Source organism: Panthera pardus, unplaced genomic scaffold, assembly GCF_024362965.1.
Source record: "Panthera pardus isolate Hobbes unplaced genomic scaffold, ASM2436296v1 HiC_scaffold_13, whole genome shotgun sequence".
Taxonomy (NCBI): Eukaryota; Metazoa; Chordata; class Mammalia; order Carnivora; family Felidae; genus Panthera; species Panthera pardus.
Window position 1 is genome coordinate 40,637,080 of NW_026526688.1, and position 20,557 is coordinate 40,657,636.

The 20,557-nt window shown below is 39.7% G+C and overlaps 1 protein-coding gene across 1 annotated transcript; it reads right to left on the reverse strand.

Annotated features, from left to right (window-relative positions):
• Window positions 1–2,352: 2,352 nt before the first annotated feature.
• Window positions 2,353–16,977, reverse strand: VDAC3 (voltage dependent anion channel 3). Its single transcript, XM_019440675.2, has 9 exons — window positions 16,676–16,977; window positions 13,272–13,340; window positions 12,520–12,569; window positions 8,920–9,072; window positions 8,030–8,082; window positions 6,232–6,459; window positions 4,799–4,949; window positions 3,326–3,383; window positions 2,353–2,877 (listed from the first exon to the last, which is right to left on the reverse strand). The coding sequence occupies exons 2-9, from the start codon at window positions 13,336–13,338 to the stop codon at window positions 2,786–2,788; spliced, it is 852 nt and encodes a 283-aa protein (XP_019296220.1). The 5' UTR covers window positions 13,339–13,340; window positions 16,676–16,977; the 3' UTR covers window positions 2,353–2,785.
• Window positions 16,978–20,557: the final 3,580 nt, after the last annotated feature.

Below are 20,557 nucleotides of genomic sequence, written 5' to 3' on the forward strand. Positions count from 1 at the left end.
GGTGGTTGGAATCTGGGTGCTAGAAAAGATGATCTTTGGTGGTGGCGGGGAAAATACCTTGTAGCACTAATATTTTTCAAAAAGCAACAGTATCTAGTGGTTGTTAAGATGACTCATTTGGAAACTGAGCAAGAAATCTAACAGGCAAATCAGAGAATTATAAATGATCAGTAAATACGTGAAAACAGCTCCATCTCACTGGCAATTAGGGAAATACAAATTAAGACACCATTTTTCACTTCTAAAACTGGTAAAAATTTTAAAGTTTGATGACATTCAATGCTACTGAGGATGTGGAGAAATGGGCACTCTTAACCACCAAGGGTAGAAACAGAAATTGATATAAAAATTTTGAAGGACAATTTTGTACTACTTATCAAATGTACATGTCCTATGACTTAGCAATCTCTCTTCTGGAAACCTATCCTATAGAACTGCACTAAAGAACAGCCATGAGTCACAGGTGGCTATTTAAATTTGATAAAAATGAAATAGAATTAAAAATTGAGTTCGTCTGGGGCACCTGGCTGGCTCAGTTGGTAGACTTACAACTCTTGATCTTGGGGTTGTGAGTTTAAGCCCTATGTTGGGCAAGAGATGTCTTAAAATTAAAAAAAAAAAAAAAAATCTTAAAAACAATTTTTTTTTGACAGAGAGAGAGAGAGGGCACAAGTGTGTGAGAGGCAGAGAGAGAGAGAGAGAGAGAGAGGGAGAGGGAGAGAGAGAGAGAAGCCGGGCTCACCTGAGGTTCGTGTTTTACCCGAAGGGGGCTTGAGCTCACCTGATGTGGGACTCGAACTCACAAACAGTGAGATCAAGACTTGAGCCAAAGTCAGATGCTTAACTACTGAGCCACCAGGTACCCCCTACAATTTTTTTATTTTTTTTCTAATTGAGTTCTGAAGTGCCTGGGTGGCTCGGTCAGTTAAGTGTCTGACCCTTGGTTTTGGCTCAGGTCATGGTGTCAACAGTTCTTGAGTTCAAGCCCCACGTCTGGCTCCATGCTGTTAGTGCAGAGCCTACTTGGGATTCTCTCTCTCCCTCTCTCTCTGCCCCTCTCCTGCTCACTCACCCAAAAAAAAAAAAAACAAAAAAAAAAAACAAAAAAAAAAAACCTTAAAAAAGTAAATTAAAAAATTGAGTTCTTCCACTGACCTAGTTACATTTCAAGTGCTCAACAGCTACATGTGTCTAATGACTACCATATGAGACAAGGCAGACACATCATTTTCATCATCACAGAAAGATCTACTGGGTAGTGCTGCTATGGAAATATTTATAGAAGTAGACACAAAGATATTCAATGCAGCATTATTTATAAAGCAAAAAACTCAATACAGTAAAAAGGATAATAGTTCAATAATATCACATTTATAGTCAAGTATAATAAAAAAACATGAGACAGATCTATATGAACAAACATAAAAAGAACTCTGATATGTTAAATTTAAAAGTATATTGTGGGGCGCCTGGCTGGCTCAGTTGGTTGGAACATATTGACTCTCGATCTTAGGGTTCTAAGTTCAAGCCCCACATCACATGCAGAGATTACTTAAAAATAAATAAACAATAAATAAAATATATTGCAAAACAAGATGTGGATTTTAATATTATATACATATATTTATGTAATCTCTAAAGACACTGAAAAGTATCTGCAAAGATATACATCGAACTGTTAGAAGTCGTAGAAGAAAGAGGGACTGGAGAGAGGAATGCAAATTTTCACTTTTAATGTCTAAGCTGAGTGAATTTGTTGCAACCAGCATATACTGTTTTTAAAAAAAGATGTCAAAAAGAGTTCTATTTTTGGAAAGGACAATATTTACCAGTAAGCCCTGAAGATATTCTAATATCTAGCTCTAGCCTACTCATTCCTTTTCCAAACTGGTATCTCCATTTTTGGGTTATCATTTCTCTAGATCCAGTAATCGAAAGCACTTTCCTGAAGCCCTGGGAGGAGCTGCAGACGTGCCTCCGCCTACCAGTGTCCTCCCGACAGCATTTCCCCAACTGTACCCTCCCCTTCGCCCGTCTTTCTGCCCACTCACCACCCCCGCCCCTACTCTTCCTCAGCAGCTTTACTAAACTACCAATATGATCCTGCTTTAGTGCGATAGGAAGCAAGCACCCCAACAAAGGCGTCCAGCAGAACAAAACTGTTTCACTCCTCAGCCTGAGTGCAGAGGAACAGTCAGAGCCGTAAAGACAGATGGAAGGGACAGGCAATAGCACAGACATTCCAGACATACCACTTTAGACCTAAATCCCATCACCTATGAGAGTATTTTTCAAAACAAAACCTATCACACCAAATATAAGAAAACCATCACTAGCAAATCAGATGAGCGATTATGTTCCAAATGTGATGGGTTTATTTTATTTTACTCTGATGCAAAACCAAGGATTCCACTACAGCACAGAGACCAATATATTAAAAGGTCATGAAAAAGTGGTGTGGGACATGCAGGACGTGATGTACAAACTGGAGGATTGGGTCATTTCCTTTGTAACATGACACTACATTGTCGCTGAGGAACACATTTAAAATAACACTGTGGAACTCAACTGAAATGTGGCACAAACATGACAACTTCCAGGCATGCCTTCAAGTACCTCCCTCAGGATGGACTTGCGATCTCTAGACTTCAGTGTGGGGAGGATTACAATTCTTTGGAAGAATAAAAAGTTCACTTTTGAAATTTCACAGAAGAATTTTAAGGCCAAAACATAGTGGGTTCTCTTCACCTCCAGGGACAAATCGGATGCTTTACTCAAAACCACATTAAGCTTCTAGCTCAAATCCCAACCCAACCTTGTGACCTCCTGCATTGAAGTTCTTTCCGTCGATTAAAGCTGATAGGGTCAGTTTGACTCCTAGGAAGAAGAAAACACCACAATCACTCGTAACAAGTATTACAATAAGCTTTTCATTTTCTAGAAACAATGAACATGGGTGGAATCAAGGGCATGGATTGCAGCTGGGTGTAAGAGTTACAAGCATTCAGGTACCACTAAGTCAATAGGGTTACCTATAATCATTTGATCTGCAATGAGCAAAGCACAATCACAGCAAACTTTATTTGGAATTCAGGGTTAAGAATAATGAATGACCAACCAAACTCACAAGCCACAGTGACCTGGTTAGAAATATAGAATTATTTTTTAAACAAAAGCACTTGATCTGCTTTACTTTGTATGAATAACCAATTGTTACACAATGGACTGAATCAACCTACAGTTGATTGTAGGTTTTATAGGTTATTTTCATTATTTTTCCATCATCTCCTACCCCACATCCAATGTTATTAATTCCTTTACTCACCTGGTCGAAGAGTCTGAGTATAACCCAGTCCAATCAGGCTGGCATTATTTACTTTAGCCTAAAAATTAGGAGATGAAATAGAAACAGTTAGAAAACAACCAACTTCATAATATGTAAGTCCAGTACAAGCACCATTTCATGCATCGGATTTCCAAAACTAAAGCACCTTCGGGTCAATCTAGAATTACTGGAACTGAAAATTTAATTAATAAAAATGTAAGTCTCTTCAGTTAATAGGACTGGGAGAGATAGTAGGGACTTTGAGAATGCATGCTTAAAGGCCTCAAACAAATTTTTTAAAACACTGTGCAGCCAGGTGTGTCTGGGTAGCTCAGTTGGTTAAAAGCATCCGACTCTTGTTCGGCTCAGGTCATGATCTCACAGTTTCCTGAGTTCGAGCCCCACATTGAATCTGCACTGGCAACACGGAGCCTGCTTGGGATTCTCTCTCTCTCTCTCTCTCTCTCTCTCTCTCTCTCTGCCCCTCCTCCAAAATAAACATTCATAAATGGAGACACCTATTGACTTCCATTTTGATTGTTAGAATAGGAGAGCTTGTTTGGACACAAATACAAATTTTCAGTGTACCACAACCAATTCCAAGTAAATTTCTGCTCCATACTTCAAAAAAAAATTTTTTTTAATGTTTACTTATTTTTGAAAGAGAGAGAGAAACAGAGTGTGAGCAGGGAAGGGACAGAGAGAGGGAGACACAGAATCCTGAGGCAGGCTCCAGACTCTGAGCTGTCAACACAGAGCCGGATGCGGAGCTCAAACTCATGAACCACAAGATCATGACCTGAGCCAAAGTTGGACATCTAACCAACTGAGGCACCCAGGCACCCCAATAAACTTAAAAAAAATAAATAAATAAAACACTGTGCAGCCAAACACCCTGGTGTACTGAGTTCTTCGAGATGCCAGTTTACAACCTCTGACAGTAGTTAGAACATAAACTCTGGTGAGAGAAGATCTGGGTTCAAATCTTGACAATGCCTCTTACTGTGTGACTTTGGGCAAGTTACCTGACCTCTCCAAGTCTCAGTTCCCTCATCTATAAAATGGGCATGAAGATACTACTCACCACAAGAGTAGCTGGGAGGACTAAATGAGATACTACACATAAAGCCCTTAGTATAGTACCTGAAATTGAAGAGCTCAATTAGTGTCAGTATTAATAAGAATTACTAAGAGCCACAGGAATAGTAATCAAATCCCATGAATTTACAGATAGGAAAATTTTGAGGCCAAAGAGATAAAAATGACTTGAGAAGGTCAGACAACAGCCAAATACAGGAGGAACTAGGACTAGAACCCACATTCCAGGACGTGAGGTGTGATACTCTTCTCACTACACAATGAGCGTCTCACTGAAGTTAATGGAGAACATGTGTACAACAACCATCTCACAACATTCATTTACAACTCAGATGAAGCCCTAAGAGTAGATCCAATCTCGTAGCACATTCTTACAGATAGAGAAGTTCTACAGTCCAGCTTGTATTTAGCAGCGATGCCAAAACGGGTATTGTTACTGCCAGCCGTCCAAGCAAGGTTTATTGATGTTTCAATCTTCTCATTAACCTTCTGGTAGATAGACCCTCCAAATTCAGTGCCGTCATTCCTATTTTCATGATATAAGAAAAAGTCATAAACATCTAGCTAGTACCACTCTTATGACATGGAAAAAATTCTAAGACTAACTGGACAAGGATCTCACTTTGCAACTACCTATTTTCAGCAAACTTCTAGTATAAATGACTACCAAACAAAACAAGGAACTAAATCCAGTTACGTAATTTATAACCATCTGATTAAAATGTAGTTAACATCTGATTCATTTACTCAGCTCCTCCATACGAATTTTTTAGACAAAATTCAATTATGAAGGCAGACGCCTCTAGTAAATATGATCTATAAGTCTTTGAGATGTTCAAAGAATTTAGAGACCTAAAAGTGGAGTTCAATAAGGATTCTGCAAAATAAATAACAAGAAGAAAGCCAATTTTGAACTTCATCTGAGGCACAATCCTAGCATCAGAAAGCACCCCAAACACAATACCTAGGGTGTATTTCTCTAGAGAAGTGCCTACATTATTGCTTCAAAGCATCCCAGAACTTGGTCCCTACTTTCCATGGTTTTCCTGATAATACTGCTTCATCAATTTTAATGCCACTGTCTATACCATTGCTTCACTTTATTTCAGTGAACTGGAATATCTAGTGAAGGGCAATCTATACCACTTAAAAAACACCTAGCTTATCCTTTGCTTTTTCTTCCTGGAATAGTACAGTGCCCAGTAGGCCAAGACATTAAATACAATTTAAAAATTCAAATTCATTTAACCAACAGGATGCAGCCTACAGAATTGAATCCAGGATTGCTTTGAGGACTTCTGCTTCTTCTGAATGCAACAGGGGTGGCTGGGTTCTGACCGTGAGTACCTAAAACCTCAATAGAATTACTGGGGATGTTCCAGAATGCTCAGGTCAACTGAGTGGTTGCTCTTCATGATCCAAATAACAGATCTACTTCCAGATACTGACAAGCTAAGTAGGGCACTAGAGGAAGCAGAAGAGTCTCCAAAGGATCCCTTTTATCAGGAGGTGACCACGTCCTGGGCTCTCTCCAACCCAGTGGTTCTTGTATAGATTCTAGACCTTCCTAAAGTTTGGGGTACAGGCTGAGAGGCCAGTTACTATCAGCAGCACAGCACAATGCACCAAGTGCCCTAACCTCTGGCAATGTTTTGCTGACTAGGAAAATTAGTACAGTGAGGCTGGATGTCCATCAAAGCACATTAAATGCAGGTACCTCATTTCTAACTTTCTCAGCATGTTAATGGCTACCATCTTTTTGGGCAACTGCACTAGTACTAAAGGAGGAGTGAATTATAAACACTCACACATGAGTGTGCAGCTGGAAGTCTGCGGCCTTATAACCCAGAGCGAAATTATTCTGTGACAGTTTGGATTTGGCTGTGTCGAAACTCATCTGATAGCCAGCAAGCCAACCTTCAAAGGCTAACACAGCCCAGCCATAGATGGTTGGTCCAGAAAAATCTATATCAACATTGCTGCCGAGACTGAAACATTCCCGCTTATAGGAGGCCTTCAATTTTCCACTCTTCTTTCTGTAAACAGACAAATAAAAAAAACACAATGAAAACAACATGAGTTTCTACTACTGTCTAGAAATCTTTAGAGTAAGAAAGATCCCCTCCTTCCCCCAATGTAAATATTATTTTGGTAGATGGTATACATATAGTAAAATTTCAAATGACTTAGCTCTACAAATATAATTTTGTTAGGATTATAAATACATATACCATTTTTATCCATTCTTCACTTTAAGTACAAATGATAGGATATTTCATGATTAATTTCACAAAGGCATTAACAAAAGTCTAAAAAGGAATAAGATATTTCAGTACCGAATTAATAATCTGAATACATATGTATTCATGAGAAGCCAAATCTCTTTAAATGTTTTTAAATGCCCAAATGCTATAAAACGTAACACCCGACACACTTAACTTCTCAAAAAGAAGTGTTATTTTTTTTTTAAGGGTAGAGTGCTTTAGTAAGCATATTTATTTTCCTTAAGGTGAGTGTTTTCTCCCTGGACAATAAATATCAGATGGATGGATGGAAGAGAAGTATACATTTTTGAAGGACAGTACCGAAAACAAGAAATTGGTTCTTTTTTAAAAAAAAAAATTTTTTTTTTAACGTTTATTTATTATTGAAAGACAGAGAGAGACAGAGCATGAATGGGGAAGGGGCAGAGAGAGAGGGAGAGACACAGAATCTGAAGCAGGCTCCAGGCTCTGAGCTGTCAGCACAGAGCCTGACACGGGGCTCGAACTCACAAACTGCGAGATCATGACCTGAGCCAAAGTCAGACACTTAACCGACTGAGCTACCCAGGCGCCCCAAGAAATTGGTTCTTAATAATCCTGTCGTCTTCTAAGCAGGCTTCTTCTGAGAGTATTTACCTGGAAGATAACTGAACTGTGTGGCAGGAATGACACACATGCTGTCACAGCTGAGGAAAAATGTCATTCTGCCTTTATCTAGCAGTGGCCCATAGGAAACAACACCATGCCCATTTTTCAGATGAAGAAACTGGGGCAGAGAAGCTGGGGGATTTTTAAAGGCCAAGAAAGCACATCAGTAGCAGAACTACTGTTTATAGTGTTCCAACGCCCGGAGATTACAGTTATTCTTAGGAAATTAACTTCTCAGCAAAATACTACATGAATCAATCTTTAGAAGAGCTTAAGAAATATCTAGTCTCAGGGTGCCTGGTTGGCTCAATTGGTAAAGTATGTGATTCTTGGTCTTGGGGTTATGAGTCGGAGCCTCAGGTTTGGTGTAGAGATTACTTAAAAATAAAATATTTTAGAAAAAAAAGAAAGAAAAGATCTAGTCTCAAGCCCGTCTATAGCCTAAATTTTTCCTACTATGTGCCTCCTTGGACCAGCTTTATATTTTTGTTCATCTGTTCAATTTTCATATCAAAACTTTACTCTGCTTCAAGGGAGTCCTCCTTTCTCTTTAGTACATACACAAGGTCTCTGGGGTTCCTAAAAGCAACCTCCTACATTCTCCCTGCACCTAAACTTTTCATTGCAATTCCCTGTTCTAAAGCTCTCTATCTCTACAGACTACAAAAACAGAAAATGGGGTTTGGATAATTACCCTGTGTTCGGTACAAATATGGTATCAAGAGTCAGTTTCAACCCTTCAGCCAACTGAAAAATAAAGATTTAAAACGAACAATTAGTAATTTTCTATTCTTCTTTTGACCTAAGAAAACAATTCTAAAGTTTTATCTAACTTCCAAACAAAAAAAGTCATTAAAGAAAGCCAAATATTAAATTATTTAATAAATTACCTCTTTATTCTTCCCTGTCTCCTTCCCCTGTCCCCTTATTCCCAGGCTTCATCATGATTCTCTCACCAAAATACAGGTTTAAGTTGTAGGTCAAATCTATTACAGCCAATAACATTAATTGCAATAAAAAAAAAAAAAATTCCAATACAACCAAATAATCTTGATACACTCTTAAAATTACTGTAATGAGATAACCTGACATTTAACAAGCCAACCTAAGTAATTTATTCAGCTATACATATATATTACTGATACATGATGATGTTCATATAGACATACCTCAAAAAATAGTGTCCTGTACAAAGCAAATATTTGTATGTGACAAATATCTGCTGATAAATTTTTCTCCTTAGAAACATTACAGAAGTTAGAAACATTTTTCTACGGAGCCAATTTTGCAATGATTACAAAATAAAATCAAACAAAATCACTATAAATAGTCTAGTTTACCAGGAGAGGCTCAGTTATAAGTAGAACTGGTCAGAACCAAGATGTAATGTGATAATTATGTACTCACAAACAACGCTTCACTTTCTAGAAATGTAAAATATACCAGAGAAGGCCACATGCAGAGAAAAAAATATGGCTACTATATAGGTTATAAGATCTCATTCATGTTGTATTTGGGGTTTATAGATCATTTTATCTGCAAGATAAATTTAACCTAAAAGTAATTTCTAATGCGTTCTTTTACCTTATTCTCCAAAGAGATTTCTGTTCCAAGAGTGTTATCTGTGTTCCATTTCTGAGTGAAGGTAAGTCCATAGTTACAGACCTTATATTTGGTCTCTAGGTTGCCTGACGCTTTTCCTGTATCAGTGTAAGCATGACCAGAAGTAGAAAATTCCTGATAAGCAAGAAAAATAATTACTTTAAAAACAGCTCATCAAACAAAAAATACTCATTTCAGAAAGTAGTGTTCAATGCATCGGAAACCAATATAGTTTACTTTTTATCATAACTTATTTCCTGCTTTCCTTCTTTCCTATTTCTAAAGTTTAACAAGTTTCAGATCTTTCCATTATTCCACCTCTCTTATTGATATTTCTTGTTCAATATACTCTCTTACTAAAATGGAAATCTTAAACTCTCTTTTTTAGAAAAGAAATATCTTGGGGCACCTGGATGGCTTAGTTGGTTAAGCGTCCGACTCTTGGTTTTGGCTCAAGTCATAGTCTAAGGTTCTTAAGTCCAAGTCCCACATCGGGCTCTGTGCTGACAGCGTGGAGCCTGCTTGGGATTCTCTCTTGCCCTCTCTGCCCCTCCCCTGTTCAAGTGCATGTGCCCCTGGTCTCTCTCAAAATAAATTTAAAAAATAATAAAAATAAAAGAGAAATATCGTTACTGAAAATAAATTCCTTTACCAAAAACACAAAAATATTAAATCTTGAACATTTTACTTTCATGACCTGAAAAAGCTTATTCATTCTCTATCATATGTTTCAAACTATTAGTTAATTTTAACGTCCTTAAAAATCCCCAAACACTAGAAAGGACTACCCTATCCTCTTCAATAGAGTCAAAACTTCATTGCATCAAAATAATTGTTTTTAATTTTTACTGTGGTAAAATACACCTAATTTACCATTTTTAAGTGTGCAGTTCGGTGGCATTATTAAGTACATTCACACTGTTATGAAAACTTTATTGCTTTGGTCCACAAAGCTATCATATCTGTAAGGGGCTCCTGGATGGCTCAGTCGGTTAAGTGTCCAACTTCAGCTCAGGTCATGATCTCTGGGCTCAGGTCATGATCTCCCAGTTTGTGAAATCGAGCCCCACATTGGGCTCTGTGCTGACAGCTCAGAGCCTGGAGCCTGCTTCAGATTCTGTGTCTCCCTCTCTCTCTGACCCTCCCCTGCTCACGTTCTGTCTCTCTCAAAAATAGATAAACATTAAAAAAAAAATTTTTTTTTAACTATCTGTAAAACTTTCGGTATAAACAATTTCAATATTTGTAAGTATGTACCCATTTTTCACAACAAAATGTAATGTTATAACTTGTCCCTTTTTCTCCCTTCTCCTCATCTACCTTTTAAAGTGTTTTCTATCAAATAGTTACTATGAACATCTTGAAATATATCCTCCTCCCTCAGTAGGTGTCCTTTCAGTCATATGACAATGAGCAATAGGAAATAGATCTCCTTCTAAAAGGAAGCAAACAGTCAACACCTGTCACTGACAATCTATGAACTGTCGAGAAAAAAACCTTCTGATTGGCCCTGTTTTTAGAGTGCATTTCTGAAATACTGCCAACAGTAATGAAATGCTGCCAGCCCTGAGCAGTTCTGTTTCACTGCCTGCAATATGAATCCTCCCTTTACCAAATACCCTGCTCCCCACATCTAGTTCTACAGGCTGATGAGACAACTGGGAAACTATGATCTGTTTATCAACACCACGCAGGAAGTTTTCCAAGAGAGTATCATGCTGCACATTTTAGGGCAAGGTCTCAGTACAAAATGACAAAACACTAGTCATGTTTAGAAGTCTACACAATTATTTAATGTGACTGTTGCTTTTTTTCAGTAGATCCAGCTACCCAGTGTTTTCTTTTTTACATACACCTCTCATAAACTTGAAAGTATAGCAAATATAAACCTCAATTTTAGTGTTAGAAAAACTTCACACACAAACCTACGGTAAAAGTGTATTTAGTCTACATTTTTTCCCTGTTTATCATCATCATTTCTTACTTTGAAAGTCTCTCAAAAGTCTAAAATACCAGATGTACAAATCTCAAAGAAAAGGCCAGAATTTTTCTAAGTTAAAAAATTAGCATTGGCTTACAACTGCTTCAGTTTTTCTCTAATTTCATCATTAGAAGGAACAGTGCAAAATACATTTATAACATGCATTTAACGTCTACAGCTCTATAATAAATAAGCAACAAAACTACCATAAAAATGCTACTGTTAAATAGATGCCATATATTAAGTACAATCTGATATCTGATTGGAGCAATGGATGAAATTCATCCTAAATCAATACCAGAGACCAAAAGCAGTCATAAAAACAAGCACACAAATATGCTCTGTTTTTCTTACCATCTGAATGAACAGTCCCACACCACAGCCGCATGAAAGGGAGATAAAATTTTAGTCGATGATTTTTGCAACACAAACCTAATTTGAGCAAATTCTGAAACCCTATTCAAAGTGAGTATAATTTTTCCATTTTAACAGAATCATATAACAATACGCCCATCCTAGTAGGCAGCTGCATATATATTTATTTACCACTAGAAAACCCAGGAAAAAAATGATGGTGACAAACCAGGATTACATGGAGTATGAGACAAAGTATCATATGAATTCCACATGCCTCTAGCCCTTTTAACTAAATCATTCTATCCAGAAATAAAATTCGCACTGGTTTCAATAGGTAAATACTAAAAAGAGATGCTGCCACTGAGGAGACATCAGAGAATAAGGTGAATGTAAAGCTAATTCATTTGCCAGATTTACTGAATAAAAGTTCTGGTTAATAACACTTTGAAAATATGCCTATATCCTTTACTATATAAATAACTTCCAGTAAAAAAGACTTTATGAACATCAATAAATACAGTAGATTAATCCTCTATATGCATTTTATTTCTACATTTGTTTTGACTAATCATGAAGGGATAGAGGCTAAAGTTAATTTGTTTTTGTAAGAGGGCAATAAAACTTGCATAAACTCATTATAATGAAAGTATTTAGTAGCCATACACGTACTCATGAAAGTATAAAGATGTGATATATGTCCAAAATACATATATATTTTATGTCCTGAGAGTAAGATTCAGCATATTCTTATTATGGCAAACACAAAGGACCTCCCCCAAAATTCAACCTGGATTGTCTATGGGCTACAGGGAAGATGCTCACTGAAATCTGAGAATATGACAAAACTGTAGGTAAGATAGCATAGGACCAAATGTATGCTGATTCACACAACTAGACGAAACACTTTTAAACAGGTTCCTTTAGGTTAATTATGCTACATCTATTAAAAATATATTGGGGCAGGGGCAGGGTGGCTCAGTCAGTTAAGTGTCCAACTCTTGATTTCAGCTTAGGTCATGATTTCAAGTTCATGAGATCAAGCACTGTGTCAGGCTCTGCACTGACAGCACGGAACCTGCTTGGGATTCTCTCTCTCTGCCCCTACCCTGCTTGCGCTCTCCCACATTAAATAAATAAATGTTAAAAAAAATATATATCTGTATCTATATCTATCTATCTATCTATCTATATGTCTGTCTGTCTATCTATCTATCTATCTATCTATCTATGTCTTGGGTACTTACCACTCCACTACAAGACTTGGTTCTCAGGTCTATTTTGACCATGCCAAATCCTAGACACACACAAAAACACATTAATGTATAAAATGTGACATTCGCTCCAGTTTTTACAACTCAGAAATTATGAAAATGGTCCTTCCATATGGAAAATACACAGTATTCTCATTAGGTGAGAGTTCCATAAAAACAATTATAATGAACTAAGTATAATTTTTAAGCCCTCAAAGAATAAAAATTATCAAAAAGTGTTATGCTTATAAAAGTATAAACTTAAATAACTATACTAATTAATAAGAAAAATCAAATGTATATAACAAAAATTAAAAATTTAAAGATTAAATTTTAAAAACTAAAAATAAATGTCCATTTGGAATCAAAGAATGTTACTCCAAAGAAGTCAAAAGTTGTGTCTTCACACTCATGAAAATTAGAAGGAGGAAAAATGTAGTCCCCACTTTAATTTTCCCCAGGGCTAGCCAGGAGAGACATAAGTATTACAGATTTATATTACTTCACCTTACAGCTAACATTAAATATGCATAATACATGCATGTGTATATGTATATAATAGCTTTTAATGCTTATAAGGGACTCTACCTCTAAAGAGTCAAGTCTAATAACCTGTTGACAGTTATCCCCTTAAATCTTATAAAGTAGATTAATGTTAACCTTATCTTACTAGCACTATCTTGCATATAGTAAGCATTCAACACCAACCGTGACCCAAAATTGGAAATTTACAGTAGCATTCTTACCGTATCCTTTGTTGAAGACATCCTTGGCGGCCTTTCCTAGGTCACAGTAAGTTGGTGTGTTACACATATCTTATAAAGAAAAATGAGGACAAAGGAATAAAAATAACCATTTAGTATTTATTCACCCACAGTCCTTGTATTTAGTCCTGTGAGAAGAGGTATACACTTTTCTCTTCCTTTGCATCATTAAGGCTTATACCCTAATGCAAGCAAAGTTAGGAGAAGGCATTCTGCTCCTTTACAAAGAACTTTTCAGAACGCTGGAGAATAAAAGGGTTTTTTCGTGCAATTCACAGAGGTCATCTTTCTGACTGCATTTCAAAGAAAAGAAATTTCTCACAGGCTGAAGGAGATGCTGTGTTAAATTGGATTTTATAATATATGTATTATATTATATATATTTTATATATGACATATAAAATAAAGCCTAAGAGCTACATAAAGTGACAAGGTAAAATTGTTTTAAAGAACTGTAAGAACAGATGCATTAAAAATCTTCAAGGTGAACAAATGTTCACCACTCTGAATTTGCCACTCTGAAATTCAGCTCTTAAAATAAGAATTACCACACTAATTGAAATGTATTCTTCCAGAATATGTCCTCTCTCAAAGCTTTTAAAAATAAAATTATATAGGGGCGCCTGGGTGGCTCAGTCGGTTAAGTATTTGACTTTCGATTTCTGCTCAGGTCATGATCTCGTGATTGGTAGGATCCAGCGCCATGTCGGGCTCCGCACTGAGCATGGAGCCTGGTTGGGATTTTCTCTCTGTCTCTCTCTGCCTCTCTTTTCCTCTCTCAAAATAAATAAATAAACATTAAAAAAAGGTAACAAAATTGTAACAACAACAACAAAAATATATAATCTTACCCGTTAACTAGACATGGGATAAATTTCACCTGCAATAATTCTGCTTACCAAAAACTGGTGTATGCTCTGAAGTTAAAGTCTTCAAAAATCTTTCCTCTTGGCTGATTTTTTCATCTTGGCTGCTCGGTATTCCTCAGCTTTTCTATTGCCAACATGGCCCTCACATTAAAGTTCTCAGAAGCGCTATCAACACCGATAAGCATACCACTCCTTTGCCCTCTTTATATAATGGGAACTCTTTTCCTGCAGCAGCCTCAACAACTATGTCTAACCACTTGTAGAACCATCTCATCTCAAGCAGTCCCATTAGCCCAATTAATAGGCCCAAAAAATCCAGAGCACCAGCTAGCCCATGCAATTACTAACTATGCCTGAACTAGCAACACATTCAAACTAATAATTATTTATATTTATCCTGGCTCTTAATCTGCCCTCCTGCTAAGTTTCTGCCTATACCATATCTGAACACAATATACACATGATGCACTTTTTAATTGTGAATTCATTTAAAATTTGTTCCTTAACCTAAACCTGTCAAATATGAAGATAATATATGTTAAGAAGGAAGAGTACAATATAAAAAATATGTATGTGTGTGTGTGTGTGTGTGTGTGTGTGTGTATATATATATATATAGAGGGAGAGGGAGAGGGAGAGGGAGAGGGAGAGGGAGAGGGAGAGGGAGAGGGAGAGGGAGAAGGGGAGACAGAGGGAGAGAGAGAAGGGGAGACAGAGGGAGAGGGAGAGAGAGAGGGAGGGAGAGAGGGAGAGAGAGGGAGGGAGAGAGGGAGGGAGAGAGAGAGGGAGAGAGAGGGAGAGAGAGAGAGAGAGAGAGAGAGAGAGGAGAGAGAGAAGGGGAGACAGAGGGAGAGAGAAGGGGAGACAGAGGGAGAGAGAGGGAGAGAGAGGGAGAGAGAGAGGGAGAGAGAGGGAGAGAGAGAGGGAGAGAGAGAGGGAGAGAGAGGGAGAGAGAGGGAGAGGAGAGGGAGAGAGAGAGGGAGAGAGGAGAGAGGAGGGAGAGAGAGAGAGAGAGAGAGAGAGAGAGGGAGAGAGAGAGAGAGAGGAGAGGGGGAGAGAGAGAGAGAGAGGAGAGAGAGAGGGAGAGAGAGAGAGAAGAGAGAGAGAGGGAGAGAGAGAGAGAGAGAGGGGAGAGAGAGAGAGAGGAAGAGGAGAGAGGGAGAGAGAGGGAGAGAGAGAGGGGAGAGAGAGAAGGGGAGACAGAGGGAGAGAGAGAGGGAGAGAGAGAGGGTGAGGAGAGAGGAGAGAGAGAGAGGGAGAGAGAGAGAGAGGGGAGAGAGAGAGGGAGGAGAGAGATAGGGAGAGAGAGAGTACATTACAGTAAAGGGGGAAAGAGTCGGTATAAATATACTGACTCATACCATAATAAAACTTTGTTCTAAACCACAGTGTTTCAGAGTCCACTTCCAGGGCAATTATTTTTACAATTCAATTCCTTGCATTTAAATGATTGATCCTAGACTATTTACACATTGCCAATTGCAATTTGATATTACTCTTTATTATTTCCGTGGATGCTGGTATCTGTTGGAACTTTTCCGAAGTCTAAATTTGGGGAGGTAAGTATAGAAACGCAGACACTATATATTCAAACAGAAATGTTAAGGCTCTACATAGTCTGGATTTTCATCTCCTGACAAGAGAAAAGATACACTTAAATGTTTAGAAACATCCATCTAATTACAGTCTTTTAGAATTTTGCTTTACTGCCAGACACTTTGCAAGGAGTGTAGCCGGTTTAGATTACTAACTGATCTCAATTCTGCCTAGTTCAAGCTTACTTTTTCAGGCCTATGATTCTGATGGGTAATGCACTGCTGGTATGATCAAGCAAAAAATCGATAAGATACAGAGACTTCACGATACTCGGGAGTAAAGCTATCATTACATATTTCTATTGGCTCTACAAAATGCGCTTGTCGTTTGTTGGCATGCACAACGTACGGGTTTGCTTTAGATGCGGGGGGGGGGGCGTTAATTAGGTAATACTGCTTTACACAATTACTAATTTGACAGTAAAGAGCCCCTTTTGTTCCTCGTTTCGCCTTTTTCAGTTGCACGTATGGCATCCTCTCTGGCGGTAAGGAGTATGAGAGCTCCCCTGATAGTGGACAATTCCAGAGAGGAAGCTGGGGACGGGGTTGGGGGGTTGGGGGATGGGGTTGGGGTTCGAAGATCCAACTTCCCTAGAAACCAACCTCCTTTCTGGCCTGACGCCTGGAAAGAAAAGTCCTGTGGGCCCACCAGGCGTTGACAGGGTCGCGGCTCGGCGTTCCGAGCGCCACTCCCCACGCCGGGGCTGCGGCTCCATCACCTGAGGCGGCCAGGGGAGCAAGGTCCTCTCTGCCCTCCGCGGCCCAACCGGGCCCGCACCCCATTAGGCTCCTCTCTCCCTTCCGAGCCCTCCGTTAGGCCCGCCTCTCACCGGGTCCCCAGCTCTGTGGCGGGCCACCACCCACCCCCGCCAGGCCCCGCTCCGCCGCCGGCTGCCCGGCCCACAGCGTCGGCTCTCCTCACCTCCAACCAGAGGACCGGTCTCCGCTCCGCCAGGGCAACGCTGAAGGTCTTCTTCAAACCAACGCCGTCCGCGCCTGCGCGGCCTCACACTCCCCGCGGCGCCTGCGCGCCCCTAGCCGCCCCCACCCGCACGGCGTTTGCGCCGTAGTGTCGCGCCGGGTCGCGCGCCGGGGGTCTGAGTGCGGAGAGGAACAGCTGGGACAAACCCAACTGTCTGGCTCGGTGTGCGCGCGTGCGCGGGACGGCCCGGCGCGCAGGTGGCAGGGGCGGGAGTTGATGTAGGCGAAGACGCTTTGGGGACCGCGCCTTTGTCCCTGAAGGGGCTCTCTCTCGCGAGAACGCCCGGAAGTTACTAGTTACTGTTGCTATGGGAGGGGCCGCGGGGAAGGCGGGCGGAGCTGACCCGGGATGCTACTGAGGGATGCTGTGGCCGGGCACGTCAGACCGTTTCATTCAGATGCGAACAGATCTTTATGGGAATTTTGTCTCCGACTGACTAAAATTCAAAAATATGACCCTTAAGCTCTCTCAACTCAAGAATGAGAAAACATGGGTCCCCAGGGGTAAGTGACGTAATTTATTCAAGATCACACAGGTAGGGGTAGATTATAATTCAAAGGGAGAGAGGAGGTGGAGGAGAGAAAGCCCTTCTTTAGAGAAGAATACCAACTAATAAATACAGAAGAAATTAAAGAAAATCACCACTCTTGGAACCACCCAATTTCAGGCAAAAAATTATCAGTAAGTGCTAGACATTTGAAGATCGTCACAGTTCCAAAGTGTCAGCCCTCAGATTCCTTACTAAAAAGGGTACTTTCACATCAAAGAAGTCACCCAAGTGATTAAACTTAACATCACCAGGGATGATACAGACTGACGTCATATGCCCCCTATATGATGCACAGACGACACTAAGGTAATATTCTTGCTAAAGGTGTGTCTCTATTCTTGCGGAAACAATCAGACAAATCCAAATTGAGGGCCGTTCTGCAAAACACCGCTGGGTCCCTTCTAAAATGTAAATTTCATGAGCACCTGGGTGGCTCAGTCCCTCCAGTCGCCCACTCTTGATTTCGGCTCAGGTCAGGATCCCAGGGTCGTGGGATCGAGATTCAAGTCCCGCTCTGCCTGAGCGTGCAGCCTGCTTAAGATTCTCTCTCTGTCTCTCTGTCTCTTTCTCTCCCTCTGCCTTTCTCCCTTGCTCATGCATGCATGTGCTCTCTCTCTACAAAGGGGGAAAAAAGGGAAACTTCTGATGACAAACTGCCCTTTATTTAAACAAAAATTTTAAAAATGTAAATTTCATGAAAGATTAAGAAAAAGATTGGTGAATTGCTCTAGATTAAAAGAGACAAAAGAAAGATATGACACTACAAGCAGTGTAATCCTAAATTGGACCCTGCATCAAAACAACAACAACAACAACAACAACAACAACAACAACAAAAACACAAGAAACTGTTAGTGAGAAACATTATTGGCACAATTGAGAAAATTTGACTATTATATCAGTATTGCAACATTGTGTAATTTTCTGATGTTGATAATTGTATTTTGGTTATGCAGAAATGGCTTTGTTTTTAGGAGATATATAGATGGTAAAGTATTTAGGAATGAAATGGCATGTGATTTCAACTAACTCTCAAATGGTTAAGAAAAAAAAAGACCAGAAGTAAATGTCCAAAGTGTTAATAATTGGTGAATCTAGGTAGAAGATATATGGGTGTTCATTGCATTATTCTTAAAACTTTACTGTAAGTTTTACATTGTTCAAAATAAGAAGTTGGAGAGAAAACACACCCACAAAGTCATCGATGTTCAGTCCACAATACCAAGTTGCTGCTTAATATTATTATTTACCTGCTATGTGTAAGGCATTTCAGGCTAATAAGAGATCAGTAGATAAATGCTCCCAAAGGACTCATAATGTAGGACTTAGACAAATACCTGCCAAATGAGGCAGAGTTGATAAATATAAGTAAACAGTGTATCTAAGTAGGCCAAACGAAATGACCTTTAGAGTCCAAAGAGGTGGTGTTTGTATCCCAGATCTGCCAACTCTTCGGTCTGAGGCAAGCAACTTAACCTCTCTATGCTTCAGTTTCTACCTCTGTGAAACAGATATAAGTAGTATCTACTTCAGAGGGTTGAGTGGATAGTAAATAAAATAATGTATCTAAAGCACATAACAATCTACCTAGCATATGGAAAATGTTAATTCGTTAATGACAAATGAAAATATGCTATAAGTCTGAAAGTTATGTAGGCAAAGAATACGCATATATACACATACACACATAATTATACACACACACACACACACACACACACATATTAAAGCCACACTTCAGCCTGTACTCTGGCACAGACCTGGCTTTTGTCAGATATACCTGGCCATTAAAGGCTACAAAGAGCACTTGAATGGGAATTTGGCAAAATTCCTTCCTTCTGCTTCTGTTATCCAAAGATCTTTCTTCTAAAAGGATCTCACAACACCAGTCCCAGGTCATGCAGAGAGACTTCCTCTTTCCCAACACCTGATATAGGAAGAAGGTGTTGAAAGAAAGTGTCAAGGAAAACAGCTGCTACCGAGGAAATCCTTGCTTTGCTTCATGTCCCTCTGGCCCTGTCAAGTTGGCATCCATGCTAATGCTCAAGGTCTATGTCAAGACCCTGACCTTGACCACTTTGAAACTACAGCTACTTCTCATTCCCCCACTTGCACTGGGATCTAAACCCTTAGAACTTTCTCGGTCCAAATTCTAATAATATGGCATTCTTTTCCTATAAAATCTCTAGAAACAGAATTTTAGAGCAGGAAGGGATCTGAGACACCTTCATTTGTGAAACATTTGCTGAATACTTGCTATGTGCAGGCACCATGCTCAGAGCTGTTACATGAGGAAACCGCCCTAAGTGCTATATGGGTCCAGAGGCCCATGTTACCTTGTGAGCAGTTTTCCAGTATAAGTCACCTGCTCTAGTGAAAATAGCCTGCTGAACTGCCTACATTACCATTTTTTTAAGTTTATTTATTTTATTTTGAAAGAGAGAGAGAGTGAGTGTGAGTGGCAGAGGGACAGAGAGAGAATCCCAAGCAGGCTCCATGCATAACTCCAGTACAGAGTCTGACTCAGGGCTCACTCTCATGTACTGTGAGATAATGACCTGAGCCAAAATCAAGAGTTGGACACTTAACCAACTGAGCCACCCAGGCGCCCCTACATCAAAAGTTAGTATAGTTTTACCCTCAGAAATGAAAAAACAACTGAAGAGCAGAGGCCCCGCTGTGAAGATTTGGTAGCTCAATTATGCTAAACGTAAAAAAGTAATAATAAGATTCTAATGCCAGTGGTATTATTTAATTCCCTGTTTCTTTTTAATTTTTTTAAAACATTTATTTATTTTTGAAGACAGAGTGAGACAGAGCACGAATGGGGGAGGGGCAGAGAGAACGAGGGAGACACAGAATCCAAAGCAGGCTCCAGGCTCCAAGCTGTCCGCACGGAGTCCGATGCGGGGCTTGAACCCCTGGACCGCGAGATCATGACCTGAGCCAAAGCCGGACGATCAACTGACTGAGCCACCCAGGCGCCCCATTCCCTGTTTCTTTTGAAGCAAAAGGGCTCACTTGTTTCTTTTCAAGGACTCCAAAATTCTGATGAGGGGTGAGGATCCCCTAGTTACTGAGCATCTTTGAAGAGGAGGAGATGCAACCCATGTCCTTTGGCCGTCTACAAGGAGGCTGCAGAGCACAGGGGGACCCAGCAGTGAGAGCACCTAAGTGGGCTAGGGGAAGAGACTGGAGGCTGCTCCGAGGAGGTGATGTCTCAGAACGGCTCAGGAGGACAAGAGGGCCATGGCTTCCAGTGCAGAGGGGTA